The 16,967-nt window shown below is 36.1% G+C and overlaps 1 protein-coding gene across 1 annotated transcript in view; it reads left to right on the top strand.

The window, feature by feature from the left end:
• CLYBL (citramalyl-CoA lyase) overlaps window positions 1-16,967 on the top strand; it is a 201,343-nt gene that overhangs the window by 100,109 nt on the left and 84,267 nt on the right. The window contains exon 2 of the mRNA XM_088136494.1: window positions 13,572-13,761. Coding sequence (XP_087992620.1) covers window positions 13,572-13,761 — 190 coding nt within the window. The remainder of the gene's footprint in view (window positions 1-13,571; window positions 13,762-16,967) is intronic.

Here is a 16,967-nt window from a genome sequence, read left to right as displayed (position 1 = left end):
GCTGTCATCTTTATGTGACTAAATACTGGGAGCTGAGTGTAGCTCAAGATAGTTGCATGCTTGGAACTGAACATATAACACATCAGTCTGCAAAAAGCTAACTATATTAACATAATTTCTAGTTTTCTTATAACTGTTTACTGTTAAAACCCTGCTTCTGTGAACTATATTTAATGAAGAAAAACTAGGTGGAGTAGTTTTGACTTTATTTTTCTTCTGAAACTCTGGCTTATTCCATTTTTTATCCAGAAATGCTTTTTTCTCTATAACTTATTTGGTTAACTCACAGTATCTCTCATGATTTCCCATGCACTACCTTCACAGTATTGAATGTTCCTTGTCATTTTGTGCTTTGTTAGATTCCTGGAATCAATGTTTCCTTCTTTTTTCTAAATCTCCTTTTTTAATGTCATTTTTTATGACCATGTTACTTATTTTTCTCACACTGAATTGTTTAGAGCAGGCTGTCCTACTTTGCTCTCTTTTCCTTTTCTTTACACCTCATAATTAATGGTCACTGTCCAACCCAAGGCTAGTTCCTCACTTTAAAGTTAAGTATTTGATTCCTGAATTAAAAGTAATACCTCCACTTCCATAACATCAGTTTCAATAGGGATATCATTTAATAAATGAAAGAGGAAAATAATCCTTGAAATGTGCTGTATTTACTTTTCTACATAATCACCATGTGTTGCACACTTCTGCCAACAATCGACAAGCTTCATAAAGCCATCATGAAAGTACTCCACACTTCATTTCTTCAACAAGGTCCTGACAGTCTTTTCCATCTCTTTATCTGAATCAAACAGATGCCCATGAAGGTATTCCTTCAATTTTGGGAAAAGTTAGAAGTCACATAGCACCAAGTCTGAACCGTAAGATGGTGAGATCCTACTTCGCAATTGCCTCTCGGGTGGCTCATGAGGTGTGACATTATCAGGTTGCAACAAAATTTCCTTCTAGTACTTTTGAACTCTGTTTACTCGTTGTTTCAAAGTTTTGAGTGTTGCAGTGTAGCACTCTGAAATGATGGTTTGGCCAGGTTCAAGGAAATCATGAGTAAGCATGAGTTTTCCTGCCAAAGCCTGGGTTTTTATTATTTTTTTCACAGGTGACTGTGATGGTATTCCAGTGACCAACACTTCATTTCTGGGTCATAATAATGAGCTCATGTTTCATTGGCTGTCATGATGCTGTGAAGAAATTCCTCAGCTTTATTCTCATAGTGTGACAACAATTGCTAGCAAACTGAAGCGTGAAGCTTTCATCTCTGCCATCTTGTGAAGAACCCGTTTGGAATGTGAAGAGCATATCTTGCACAAATCTTCCAATATTGAAGAACATCAATAATGTCACTCACACGTTCCTGTAAAATGCCAAGCTTGACAGCAGTTTCCCTTTGAGCAATCCATGGATTATCAGTCAGTTTATCAACCTTTCTCATGTGAAATATGTTGGTTGCTTTTACAGATCATACACTTTGTTCTTGATCACACAATTCAGCCCTTCCCAGTTCACCATCTTTACATTTTTTGGCCCAGTGATGCACATATTCACATCAACGCAGTCATCATAAGCAACCTGCATTCAGCAGTGAATTTCATTTGGAGGGACTCCTTCAACAGTCAAAAATTCAATCACTGAATGTTGCTTAAAATGTACTAACAAATACTCATTGCAGGCCTCCATTTCACAACAATAGCAACCTTTTCCACCAGCAATTTCCCATCAACTGAAGTGAAAGAACAAATGCTAAAGAACACATCACAGCTTCTAATGTGTCAGTACTGCTATCTATCGGCAATTTATAACATTGGAGGCATTACTTTTCATTCAACCCTTGTCCCTGGGGTAGGGATGAAATATGGAATGGTTCAATGGCAATGATAGCAGTAACAATGAAATTTGATCAATTCCTTGGCTATACCACTGCACAATAGCTTCACGCAAGATACAGACTCTTGCAGGATGCTAAAGAAAGAGGTAGGTTAGGTCTTCTGGATTTAAAACTATATTTTGATGCTTGTTGTCTGGTATGGATGAAAGAGTGGGTGACTCTAAAAAACAAGAGTTTATTGGAGTTAGAAAAACATGATTTAAGATTTGGATGGCATGGATATTTATGGTATGACAAAGTGAAAGTTAATATTGACTTCAAGAATCATTTTATTAGACGTGCCATACTGAGAGTTTAGAATAGATGTAAAGCAAGATTGACTCCTAAAATTCTGTTGTGGTTGTCACCTCAAGAAGCTTTTTATAGAAGAGAAATGACATTTAAATAAGCATGGTTGACAGATGTGAATTTATGTTTTCTGAAGGAGAACCTAAACTGAAGAAGAGAGAAGAATTAGAATTGGAAAGTTATACTTGTCAATGGTTTCCTTATGCACAACTGCTCAAAAGATTTAAACTGGACAAGAAAAGTTATAAATTTACCTGTGAAAAAACTTAATTTGAATATGCTTTATGTATTAATAACGAACATGTTATTGCCAGGATGTACAAACTTTTATTGAAGATGAATATGAAAGATGAATATGTTAAGGATTATATGTTTAAGTGAGCACAAAATTTTGGATACAATATGTTAGAACAATGGGAAAATATGTGGAATAAAGGCCTAAAGTTCACTCTTAATTATACTTAAAAGAAAACTTTTATAAAATGATATACCATTGGTATGATATAATTGGATAAATTAGTTAAGATGTCTAAAGGAATTTCAAATGTATATTGGAAATGTAATCAGTGTGAAAGTACTTTTTATCATCTATTAACTTTGGAGAAAGCTAAGAAATATTGGAATAGCATATGTATTTTGATTCAAAAAATTTTTTAAATGGATATACGATTGAAACCAGAGATTTTCCTTTTATGTATGATGGATAAACAGATGGAAAGAAAACATGGGAATTTATTTCTTTATATGATAGCAGCAGCAAGACTTCTATATGCGCAAAAATGGAAATATTTACAAATACCTACAGCAGAAGAATGGATATTGAAATTATTGGAACTGGCGGAGATGGTGAAATTGACTATTTTGATCCAAGAAAAGACATTGTCTAGCTTTGTTTCTACTTGGAAACCACTCTTGGACTTTTTACTTGAGACTCAAAAAAATGAAATACTGATTTTGGGGTTTGATGACTGATTTATTTTATAATTAGATACTTTGCATTAATCTGTTTTATATTGTTTGTCGATATAGATGTGTATTGTAGTTCTTTTAAATATTAGTGTAAGAGGTGAATGTATTTTATATCTATACACATACCCAAAAAAGTCAGAAGTTACTTTCTTTACTTTTTTTCTTCTGTATGTATGTGTATATATATATATATATTTCTTTTCTTTTCTTTTCTTTTTTCTTCTTGTCTTTTTATCTTTTACTGAAATTTAATAAAGTTATTTTTTTAAAAAAAATAGCTTCACTCAAGATAACCTGGAGGTAGAAACTAAAGAAGAGACTGGAGTGGGAACTTCTGCTGTCTCATTATGCTTGGCTTACACATAGGGGTCTAATTCAGGTGTCAGCTTGGTAGGAGGGTCAATAACAGTCTCTGCCTTTGTTATTATCTGTAAATTATCTGAAAGATCTTAACTAAAAGTTGTGACATAACCTAACTCAACCCATTATTAACTCAAGACCCATCTTCCCACTTTATCCCAGCAACACGCTCTGCAATTTGAAAAATTTGCTCTTTTCATTTAACCAATAACTACCGTTTAACTTTATACCTTTACCATTTACAATATCCAGTCTCTTATCTTTCTTTCAATCATAATTATATAATCAGCTAAGTACTTCTTATTATTACAGTCTTGTCTTATGACCCCTTAGGGTGGTGAAATGTTGCTAGTCAACGTGTGTACTAGGAGAAAGATGCCATTGAAGTGTTAAGCTTCTGCATAATTAAGAATTCAGGATCCTGATCACAATGGCCAGGAATCTAAGAATTGAGCATCATATTAGGAAGACTATGTTCAGTGCCTATTGGCAAAAAGGAAGAATATATATCATAAAAATAAATGGTTCTAATAAGGACAGATGCTTTCCATGATGGAAGTTCCAGTGAATTTCCTTGGCATCTCTAGTTTAAAGGATCAGGCTGCAGTTTAGATCAGAGTAGACAGTATTGATCTGAATAAAGGAGCTTCTTTGACTCCTCTGCTTTATGCCTGGTGAAAAAGTCTGGCAACCCCAATGATATGTTGGTCTTCCTGCAGCTCCATCTTCTCCATGCCTTCTCAGAAACTTCTTTGGCAGCTCTTTCCAATATCAAAAACCTGAGCTACCCATTTCAAAGCTTAAGCCATGAAGCTCGTCTGTTTTTGCTGGTGGCGCTGGGCTTTCCTTGGCTCTACTTCCTGTTGAAATCACGGGTTTTGCTTCAAAGGCATTCAGAAATACAGAAAGAAAGTTAGTAGTAAGGCTGTCGTTGAACAGCTACGAATCGCACTGTGTTCTTTGCACCCTTTTTCTTACTCGTTTGTTAGCCGTGGCCACCCCTTGTCCAGGCCAGGAGTGACAGTAAGTGCCCAAAATGCCTCTCCTGTCAGAGAGGAGAGCTGACCTTTTTCACAATTTTCACGGGCCAATTAGTCAGGTCTTCAGCGTCTCCATCTTCTTCTTCAGTCCCAGCCTCTGTGAAACATCATGCAGAAGAGAAGGTGGGCTTTGTAGATCTGCTTGTCTGGAAGGAAAAAAAGGAATAAAAAGTGCAGATACGGTGCTGGAAGATGCTGACATTGAAATTCTGCCCCTGGATTAAAGTTTCTTTAAAGGGAATGAGAGTGATCCAGGAAACTGAGACCTGCTGAGAACAGCACACCTTTTGGCTCTTAATATTTAGGCAAGTTTCAATTGGTTTTATTGTGTGGCTCTGTTACCCAAATGGATGTGGATTGCAGCAATCACAGCCATATAAGTTAATGGCACCTGTGAAAGACAGATAAGAAACTCCTGCTGTGTGCATAATAGGGCCACATGTACTTTGTAAGTTGACACGCAGAATGGCTTCTGGGAGCAGACTGGCCTTTGTAGCTGTTTAGTTTTATTTTAAAAATAATCACGCACAGAAACATTATTTGTTCATCTACTCTGGATTAAAAGAATGGGGGACTATTTTTAATGTGCCGATTAAGTGTTGTTTTTTTTAAATCAGGCAGCATTTATCTTTACGATTGTCTCTTAGGCTGACCAAAGCTGTGCTTGAGTTTGATGTTCCAGATAGCATACGTTGCAAGGCCCAGGGCATGACTACAGGGTCCTAGCTTGGAAAATATTTCTTAAAAGACTGTTAGGCTCTGTTACAGGTTAACCATTGCTTAAGCCAGTGTGGTATACTCACTAAGTAATTGAATTGTAGATGCTGAATGCTCTGCTTCATGTCTCATGAATTTATAGCTTGCAAGACCTTATTCTCACAGGTGCATCTTCTGAGTGGAGAAAGAGCTGTTGATCTACCTACAGGGTTCTTCTAATGGACTGCAAGCTATGGTGATGATACCACTTAGGTTCTCAGGGCCTCAATACTCATTCCTGAGATTCGCTATCCTAACAAAAACTAACTGGAATTCAGAATTCTCAATGCTGCACAGTTTTCTCCTTTAGCAGTTCATTATAGTACAAATATTTCAGAGTTTCATTCTTTTTGTTTTATTATTTTTTCTAGAATAGAAATCCTAAAAAGACTGGGAGCATCCTTTTAAGTCATCAAACACACACATATACACACAAAGACCTGTTTGGTGTAGGAATCCAAAATAAAGCATTCCTAACAAATGTCCATGCAGATGTGATTGTGATTAAAAAGATCCAGTGTAGAAGAATATAAGACCATTATTCCATGTTCTTGTACTCTAATAGTTCCACTGAAATTCAGTCCTTTGACCTAAAGCTTTAGTTGTCTTGATCATTAGATATGAAGTTGTTATTAACAGATTTCTATAAAGAATGTGAAATGGGTCCCAAACTAATGGGATATTTATTTATTGGTTTGTTTGCCACATTATATAGCTGCCCATCTCACACAAAGCGACTCTTTTATTTTAATATCCTTTTCTAGTTTATATTACTTGCATGTGCTTTTTCATTTATATAATTAAAAGTCCTGGAAATTAATTGTAATAAGAGAGTGATTCTTGGGATAGAAAGAAAGGGGCTAGATTTTTTTATTATTTATGTTCATTGTTAAATTAGCAACCTCAGGGATCTGTTACTATTGTAAAGTACAGTAACTTAAGATATATTATGCTAAAGACCAGATGATATTTCACTAAGTATGTATAGATATTGATTTATAATTTATAATTTTAGTTCTTGGGTATTTAAAATTATTATTGAATTGACTTAAGGAACTTCACATTTGTTTGGAGGGGGTGTTTTACTAGACAAAATTGGACAGGTTCCAGAGGCCTTTTTTCTTTTTTTCTTTTGCTTTATGTATTTTGAAGGAAATGTCTTTTCTAATTACTCTTTATAAATTATGGCAACGTCATTGCTACTGTGGGTGTTAACTATATGCCTAGCTGGATCCCAACAAGGTCTGACTAGCACAGAATTGTATTTTTCATTGCAACCAGCCAGCTGCTTCTGAAAACTCACAGGCAGGACTCAGAGGTGGCTACTGCGTCTAATTCATTCCATCGTCTGATGGCATTTAGCTCAGGGTTCCTCAACCTCAGCAACTTTAAGATGGGTGGACTTCAACTTCCAGAATTGCAGAGCCAGCCATGCTGGCTCGGGAATTCTGGGAGTTGAAGTCCACCCTTCAAACTTTTGGTTGATTTGAAGCCAGGCTTAGTGAAACTTAGAACATTAACTTCAAGCATGGCTTTTTAACTATTGTTTATTGAGTAAACCATTTAGTTAGCTTAGCACAACTTATTAAGACAAACCATGCTTTGCAACCACAGTGGCCAGGTTCACACATGAGGATAAATTAAATTGAAATCAAACACATCAGACTAGTGATTTTAGTGGATTTATACTCTAAATATGAAGTAGCTTGGATCCAATCCATACCCCAGTGCCTATTTCTTCCGATTATTTACACCTGATGCTTTGTTATTATTCTACCTTCAGTATTTCCAGACGTTTTTCTTTTTGTAACTTCATTTGTGAACCTTAAATTAATATTAAAAAATAAAGTATTTCTTCCCATGCTGGGCATAGATTTAGCTGGTTTTACGTTGACCAAAGTGAAAATTCCAGCTTTTAGTTATTTTGAAAAAGCAGTTGTATGTATTCTGGAGTTTTAGTGAGATAATAAGGGCAGGTTCTAGGAATCATGGTACAATTATGCTACAGGACCAATTATTCTAAAAATAGTATAAAATCATAGAAAGTGGACCAGAAATCATGATGAACCAGCCATAGAAATTATAGAAATTGTGATGAACCCCAGAAAATTATTTGAAACAGTACTGTAGAACTAAAAATGCCACTTAAATCAGACCTAAAAGAATACAATTTAAAAATACATTTAAAGTACCATTTAAAGCAATTATAAACAACAGAGCTAAAATAACATTTAAATAAGTCTTCACTGCCTACTAGTGGGGTCTAAATAAGCCACCATTGGTTCAGTCTCAAGAAGACTTTTGAAAATCTCCCATATTTCCTCCCTTTCACAAGAGGAATTCAACAGATGTACAAATATGTCTCTTTCAGTTTATAAATCAGTTAATAGGTAGAAAAAATATTTAAAAATGACAAGGACAAAATATGGCCTGAATCAATTAAAAAAACTTTTTATTCACAGCAATCTATGCAAAGTTGTCTTTCATAAATCTGAGACAGAAGTCTATACATACTTGGAAATACAATTAACTCAACTTGCTCTCTAGGATATTCCATATATTAACTTGCTGGTGTTAGTCAGGATAAACATGTTTATTTATATGTTTATCTATAATCTATGTTTATTTTAAGCAAACAAGAAAACTTACATTTACTAAATATGGAAAAGTCCCTAATACTTGCAACTGCAAAGTCAGTATTATATGGATAATTTATCTGATGGGTTAATGAAAAGTCAGGGGTGTTAATGCTAGTTGATAGGGTGAGCCTGATTAACTGTTTATCTATAATAATAATTTATTATTTAATGAGCCATATTTTCTTAGAAATGTGTCAGTTACATTTTGATTTTTGTGTAGGTCTATCACTTCTTGAAGATATTCTCTTTTACCTCTCCGGCATTTATTTTCAATTGATTTTACTGTGGCATTAAGGGGAAAAATACTTGAAAGATACTGTTCTGAATAGATGTATTTGGAATTAGGATTTCTTTTTAAATCAGAGAATTTAGGATTGATTAAAATGCACTAAAGAGGTTGTAATAATGCCACAAAATTAATAAGATTAGATGAAGTCTTCGATGAATTAATACTACTACTTTTCAGTATTAGCATTCTCCTGCTTTGTTATGTACCCATTAAAAACCAAGATATCCATTAATACATAATGCAGACATTTCAAGTGTTGTTCTCAGGTATGATACAATCAATCCACCTTAGCAATTGATTGCAGACCATCATTTAGATATCTCTTTTTTTTTCCCCCTCCCCACTCTTTTGGCTTTTCTAGCAGGCAGTTGCTCAGCTGTGTAACCTACTCTAGTCTGTTCCTTTGAGAGCCAAGATGTGATGTCATTTGGTTGATTATTTAAATAGCATTGTTACTTTTCACTCTTCTAGTGTGAGCTCTTTACACTGAGTATTTTCCCAAGAGCCCTGTAATTTGAATCTAGACAGCTTCAAATGGAGACACTGTCCTTAGTGCTGATTTGACTCACAGTAGACTCAACCTGGTTTCTCCCCACCTTCTTTAGAATGAATCTTTATACAGAGTTGAATGTGATCAAAATTGGAGCTTATATGAAGAATAGAAATTTTTGTTTCCAAAGTCTTGCTGCTTTAAAAACTCTGGTTTAAAAGCTTTCAGAACCATTTGTGGATCTATCAAGCAACCTAAATATTGCACATTCAGTGATTTTGCTGGTTTTTTTCCAAAGAGCATCAAGGTAAATTCCTTACTTGTATAAGAAAACAATATATAAAATGTGTTGGATATCTAGGCTGGCATGATTCTCTTTCAGCTTAATTCTGAATTGCCCTTGAGGAATTTACTCTTCCTTGTAATTACTTGAATCAACTTCTGAAAAACACTTAGTGTGAATTATGTGAATTCATTCATTTGTAGTCCAGCCATATATGGCCTTGAAATTAGCGGTTAAAAATAGTGGGAAGTATTCAAGAAAATTTCTTTCAGGATTAGTGTTCTAAGTAAATTTACACAGACAAGAAGAGATGCTTTTCTAAGTTCTTCATAAGATAATAGTTCCTTCATTTCAAAAATAAAAAAGTCGTATTCTAAATAAAAGCGTCAGAGATTATTCATCTTTATGTTACATAGTTTTTGATGATTGGAAGTCACTGAGGTCTTCTTTAAAACATCAGCTCTTTGCTGTTCTTGATATTTTTATTTCCCTTTCATATAGATGTTTGTAGGTTCATGTCACTTCAAACGGTAGAACACCCTCCTCTATTCTTTTGCTTTACAATACACACTAGGAGAAAGGGCCTTTTGGACTCTTACCCCCCCCCCTTCTTCTCCTTCTCTCTCTCTCTCTCTCTCTCGCTCTCTTCTTCTTCTTCTTCTTTTTTGCATTTTCCTCCTTTTGATCTATATGATATTGTAGCTGACCAGATTTAAAACACTACAGTATTTAGGATCCCTGGAGTGCCATTTTATGTATTAGTACCAAGAACATGCCCCAGGCAAATAACTACCTGAATTTCTTTTAATTACACAATATAGCTGCATTTACTTCAGGTTCTTTTTGACTAAAGCTATAAGGCAATTGTAACCATGGATGATGGGATTAAGTGCCTCTTGAAGTGACTTCAGCTCCTTGTGTGAACAAAGAGAAAGAAGAGAACACTTAGCCCCTTTATGAGTAAGAAGCTTTTTTTTCCTCCACCAGGGTACAAAAGAAGTACAATTAACAAACATTATGCCCAGAAGTAAATTGAAATGTGCATGCAGACAAATGTATATGCAATTAGACATATATGATCTGGGATACTTTAGCCATTCATTGCTGCTAATGCTGTGAAAAACAAGCAAAATGATGTAAAATGTTGCATCAATAACTGGAATTGCAGAGCAATCAACATGTTTTGCAGCTATATCAATGAATGAGGAAAAGTAAGTTTGGGATTTTTATTTTTTTATTTATTTTGTAGAGCCAGTTGTATCTGTTCAAGCTTCCAGTTGTTTATAGAGAATAGTGTAATGCTTCTCATGAAAGAGGATAAATAATGGTATTTTGTCATTTCAAAATGTTACCATCATTATCTGGTAAAATCTGTCAAGCAAGAGGGAAGGGTGACATGGAAAAATGGGCCCAGGCTTAGGGCTGCCATGCACTAACCTTACTCATGACTAACACAAAGAGAACACATTATTCAAAATCAGCAAACGTGCTTAATCTGAGCAATTCCTACAGGTTGCAGAAGTCATTCTGGAGAGTATTTGGTATATTAGAATGTTGTCCTCATTGATGTTGAATGTAGAATGTTGTCCTTGTTGATGCAGCCCTGATCACAGAACTGAAGGATAGGAGGCACCACAGGCCAGCAGTTTGGAGTCCAAGTAGAAATCTTCCTGAGGACCTCCAAGAGTTGGGTGGTGGGGAATGCAAATGAGAAGGAACTGTTCCCAAAGGCTTGGGAAGTAGGTGCAATGGTGGTACTTTTGACTTCCCATTGCATTCTATCTACAAACCTAAGGACTTCAAGATGGCAGAACAATTTAAAAGCTATACCAGATTGTGGTTAGAGTTGGTCTCACATTAATAGAAAAATCCTGAAGCTGTGTACTGAAACTAGGGACCAAGTTACCTTGAACAGGACTAAATAATTATTTCAATCCAAATTGAAATCCAATATTTCAACCCATTTGACTCCCTGACAAGCACAACTGTTTTGTATGGCTGTCTCTTCATGTGTAAGTGGGACCACTTACACTTGTAGAGAAGCTATACAAGCCTGGGAAGAGACTGGGTTGTTTTAATGATTGGAAGACAGGGACTTGGTTCAAGGACATGCATGTTTAGACAGCCAGAAACAGTTTATAAGAAGCTATAGAAACCTGGGGGGAAAAAGCATGACTGCTTTAATGACTGAAGAAAGATCAGTCATGAGCAACTTTCTTTTGAAGGATTTTCACAGCCTTAATGTCTCATCTGGAAATGTTTGCTATCAAAATCCTGTCCCACTTCAACTGCTCTCCCACCTGTGTGACCAAAATATAGAGAGAAAATTTATTCTGCAAGAAGAATGGGGGATGGGGACAATGTTCATTGCAAAAATGGCTTGTAGGGAGAAGTTTAAGCAATCTCATGCCCACTGCTGCTACAATCAAATACATTTCAGTAAACAGAAACAAATGTAATTTTTTAATGATGTCCTTCTAATTAAGCTCAACTCCTGATGACTTTATGAAATGTCCATGTAGTTTTTTTGGCCATAATACAAAAATGGTTTGCCATTGTCTTCTTCTAGGATTGTTGTCAACTTCTGAATCTAGCCTACAGCTCTTGTTTCCTGAGGTGACTCTCCATTTACTAACCCAATCCTATTTAGCCTTTCAGGATCAGCCAAGGTCAACTAGGGACCTAGGGAGTGGGACTTCCGGGGGAGATATGGCAAACTGAAGACTGCTCTGCAAGAACAGAGCCAACAGCTGCAGCAAAGACCAAGGAACCAGTGAGTAGACCGGTCCCTTGGAAACTTTCTGCATAAGGAGAGGATGGGATATTGCCCACGTGTGCTCCAGATGGCTGCTCCATGTAAGGAGACCGCAGGTCAACGGTTTTCTGTGTGGGATTGAGCACCAAGAGATAACAGGATCAGCCATCTTGCTCGCAACATGGCAGAGCCTTTTAAATGACACCAAGTTTGTAAACCTCACTTTCTAATCACTTTCAGAAATTGGCTATTAACCATCTTAAAGCTATTAGAGACCTTCGGATAGGTTTGAAAAGTTTTCATCAGGTGAGTTTATCTTCAACTCTGAGCAAAAGAAAAATTAATTACAAGCTTAAGAACTTAAAGAATTTGAAATAAACAGCAAAAAGCTAAATAAGATTTTGATCTAAGAAGTTATAAATGGATTAAGGGTCCAGATAAATTTTGAATATTGACTTTTACTATAAGATTTTGGAATTAACTATAAAAAATAGACAACTTCTTATGGGAAACAAATTTTATCTGACAAGCAGAGAAAGTACAGAATGTAAAACTACAAATGACAAGCCAAGAGAATTATTTGGAAAAGGACGCTTTACTGGATATACAAAAGAAATTGGCTGAAGTTTTAAAAATTAAAAGGGAAATACAAATGATAAACCAAGAGAATGTTTGGAAAATGGAAAATGTTTTCTTATTGGATCTACAAAAGAGGCTTGTTAAAGTCTTGGAATCTGTGCAATGGAATAAAGAGGAATTGAAGAGAAATCAAATCCTATGACAATATTTAATTGAATTAAAGATTAAGACTGTTAGAAGTAAAAGGAAGGAATATAGAGGTGAAGAATTATTAAATTTGTTTACACTTGTGATGAAGGTTGGAAGTAATTTCTTTATATATTTATTTTCATTTTCTTTATTATATTCTATCTTTTTCTTTTTCTCTTTTCTTGCACTTACTATTGAAACTAAAATTCTTAATAAAAATGATAGTTTTTTAAAAAAAACTAGGGAACTAGGAAGTGATAGCAGCTCTCCCCATGTAATTTCTCTTTGGCTACTAGGAATTAGCTCAGATCAACCTATTGTCCAAATTGTACGTTATAATGCTCCAAGCCAGTGTTACCACAGATCCTTTTATTTTCAAAATTTTGTTCCAATTACATCAGACATTTTTGGTTGTATATTGAAGAAGTGTAAAGTATGAAGCAACTTGAAATCACTCAGCAGGAGGGACATTTGTTTTATGGCTTTAAAAGGAGGTTGGGCAACTTCCCCAGAGGAAAAGACTGTAATGGCTATGTAGGTATTAACTCCAGTATTGAAAAAAGGATGCTTTTGAAGGCATGACCGGGAAGGTGTTCCTCTGGTGGGATTCTCAGAGACATCTGGTTGGCTGTTGTGGGAATAGAATGCTCAACTGACCAAGCCCTGATTTTGATTCTTGTAAGATCTTGCCATTCTTATGAAATGTTCTTTGAAAAGTGGAATTTGGATATTTACAGATGTAAGCTTTATCACTAAAAAAACCAAATGCTCTAGCCATTTAAGAAGAAAGGAGTTGTCTAATTCTGGCACCCAACTAGCCCCCAGCCCTAGTGCATCCTTTAACCCCCCTTTTTATTTTCCTTTGCCATTAAAATGTTTCCCACCCTGACAACATTTGCCTTCCAAAGGATTGTTCTGAACTCTATTTTTATTCTGAATAATTGTTAGCATTTCTTATTATTGTGAACTGGTTTGGGATTCTGTGGGGTGAGAAGTGATTCACATAAATCAATAACTGGAAACTCACTTTTTTACAGGACCACCTCTCTTCTGCCTGTAGCTTTTTCCAGGCTTCATTATCATGTGACACCATCTCGCAGCTACATACCCCGGAGAGCTGTTCTCTATGTGCCTGCAGATGATGTAAGAAAGATACAGAAGATTCCATCTCTCAACGTTGATTGTGCAGTGCTCGATTGTGAAGATGGTGTTGCTCTAAATAGGAAGGTAATTAACACATCTGTTGAGTTTGATGGAATGAATATGTCACCGTGAGATATAATTTGATGTAATAAAACCATGCATTGAAGCCAAGCTGGGATCACCATACTATATACATACTCTGCCAATCTCTTTTGCAAACTCTGCTACAAGGATGAAAGTACCAGAGCAGATCAGTGCAAATTTCACAAAATCAGGCACATAGTGGGGTGTACCCATTTTCCCCCTCACCTGCAGAAATATGACGCGCTCTTCTTATTTCTAATGTTCCTTGCAACTTGGACTCAGTTACTGAATGAGTAAAAATGCAAAATCAAATGACTGACCTAGGTAGTGGTATTCATTGTCTCAGTGCGTTCAGTGTGACCTGCAGTTGCAGCAGAGGTTTGCAGCCTGTGGGGCACTCCAAAGCAAGACAAGAGGGCACTAAACTTCTGTTCTTATTCCCCATTACATTAATGTATAGTGAGTTTAATACACAAGCACTTTCTAGAATTGGGAAGTGTGTGTATGTGGTGTTAAAATAGCCACAATACCAATATGATCATAATTTTGAATACAGTGATTCAGATGCTGGGCAGTGGGGGGGTTTTAGACTTCTGCCTCACACTGAATGAAAAGAAACCTTTTGCCAATTGCAAAGTGCATCATTGTCAGTGCTTTCTGCTTGCTTTCTTCTTCCAGAATGGACTGAACAGAGACTTCATTGTTCATGCCTTTAGAAACCAAACCATTACATTTATGAGAATGCTTGCTTTTTAGGACAATTTCTTCCTTTTGTTATATTTGGATCCTTTAAAGAGGTAGAAGTCATACTTAGCAGATCCTACATAAGGTCATATAGCAAAAAATTATGTCAGGGCCCTTACTATGGAATTCAGTGAATTGCTCATTGCTTTGCTGTGAATCTAGGAAGTTAAAAATAGGCACTGTGACATTGTGCCCTGAGTCTGATTACTCCAGTAAGCTACAAGCAAATAGTTCTCACAGTTAATAAAAGCAATTGCCTTTGAAATGGTTATGATGATGACCTGGCACTCTGCAGACTGATGATGTTAAATGTAGAGGTAAGCTAGAAGATAAATCAGTAACAGAGGACTGTAAAATAATAGCTGTCTGTTTCTTTAGGATAGATTTCTTCCACCCATCCTCTCAGTAATGTAGCATGCACTTTACACGGAGAAGGTCCCAATCTTTAGCATCATCAGGAAAAGGAGGGAAATGCCCTTTCTGAAACCTGGAGGACCAAATTAAATACCCTTGGCCCTATGACCATTTAAAGCTTTGAGTGTAACCCCCAAAGACTCTCCAAAAAGCACTGCCAAATGGTAAATGTGTAAAGGATCTAACTTTTAGTTGTTTTTTATTTAATTCTAGTTTGTGCCCTAGCCCCATTCCTGCACTCCCAAGCATACTACTCAAAGCCAAAGTGTGGCCTTCAGCTAAAAGAATGATTGTGCTCCCACAGTGGATAATATTAAGTAGAGGAACCAATTGTCTGATCTGATACATGATAGTTACAGATGTTTATTTTGGCTTGATTTGATGGAAATGTTTCAGGTGGTCCCTCCCTCCCTTTTTTTTAAAGAGAAACAAGAATTACATCAATTAGGTAGTTACATGATTGAACATGACATCTGTACTGTATATCATGCAAGCGAACAGGTTTATTCCTCCATTATGAGGGAACAGTGTGGTGACATGGAATATTCATTCTGGGCTCCAGCCTTGCAGTTACTTTTTGTCTCCCAGGACAATTAGGGGCTTTCGAGTCACCTTGGTGAGCAACCTGAGACCTCAGGGCCCTATGTGCCTGCCAAATGTCTCAAGTTCTTGTCAGTGAACTGCAATTATTAATTTCAGACAAGGTAAAAACTATTAAATACATGCAAGGCAATCCTATTACCTGTATTTAATCAATTACATGTAATGCCAAGTAACTGTATATCAAATGGAATCAAATTCAGTTTTGAGGGAGGCGTGTTCTCCAGCAGGTCATTCCAAGATGGCAGCCCTTACCCCAAAATGATGCCAGAGAAATTGTGTTCTCAGGTCCAGGATCTGTTCCACAATTCTTGTGTACCAGCTTGCCCATTTGAGCTTTTCATTGGAATTTGGGGTCTGAAACACCTCATGTCAATAGATGGAAGCAAATCATGATTACAGATAGGACTACATTTAGTGCTTCTCCAGTTGCAAGTTGCCATGAGCTATCAAGATATGGTGGATTTGTCCACAAATTAACTGTTTTAATGGCATGTTCTTGATCAGAATCAAACTGGCCACTTTTTGGAAAGAATGACATTATATTGAGGTGCATACCTTCAGTGTACTGGCTGCTTAAATTAGGCCTTTACCTTGTGAAATGTCTTGAGTGAATCCTACAGTCAAATCCAGTAATATGTTGTACGCAGAGTCCCTGTTCCCAGTGTCTTAGTCGTATAGCACCTAGGAGATGAAATCATTAGTGGACCAGTTGGGGCATATGTATTTATTAATTATAGGATCAGTAGCTAAAGCTGTGGTGTGCTTTGCAAATCTTTGGCTACACCTATTAATCATTTTCTTGTGTTATGTGATGATTTATCACAAAGCCAAATGGTTGGGATTTGTCAATGTATCGGGTATTTCTCTTAGCTTATCATGAGAATTTCAGCAAGGAGAGAGAATGATGAGTGTTTTACAAGACCTTTGTTTTACTTGTTTTCTCTTTGTTCTATTATCTGAGGAAAATATAACACATGATTAATCATATGTATGCTTATGATGGAATCACATTGCTTCAAATGATACAGAACATTGCAAAGGGAATGTTATTTTCCCAGGCATCTTACAATTATTCAAAGATTCTGTAGCCTGGGGAAAAGTCTTCAGTCAGATTTGACAGATCCAAGCGTCAATCTGTTAAAGTAGAAACAGGGTGATCTGTACCAACTCTGCAGGGCATTTCATATCCCAAAAGACAGGTGAAGTACACAGGTTTTCATAAAGGCTGGTGTTTCCGTTGCATTATTAATCCATATGTGGCTATAGAAGTCTTGCCACCTCTGAGTGGCAATGCTAACAATAAATGTAACAATTTATGGAGTTTCTGGGAACGTCAGGATTTTATTCTTAATAACTCCAGAATAACCTACTTAATTCTAGGGTGATGTTTTGTTCGTTTTTAAGGGGGATGAGTATTGTTATAGATTTTTTTTTTATATGACTTC

The sequence above is a fragment of the Python bivittatus genome, unplaced genomic scaffold (genome assembly GCF_059951505.1).
Source record: "Python bivittatus isolate LINGU-HERP-01145 unplaced genomic scaffold, Pbiv_v1 ctg000060_np1212, whole genome shotgun sequence".
Taxonomy (NCBI): domain Eukaryota; kingdom Metazoa; phylum Chordata; class Lepidosauria; order Squamata; family Pythonidae; genus Python; species Python bivittatus.
This window is presented reverse-complemented; position numbering and strand designations above follow the sequence as displayed.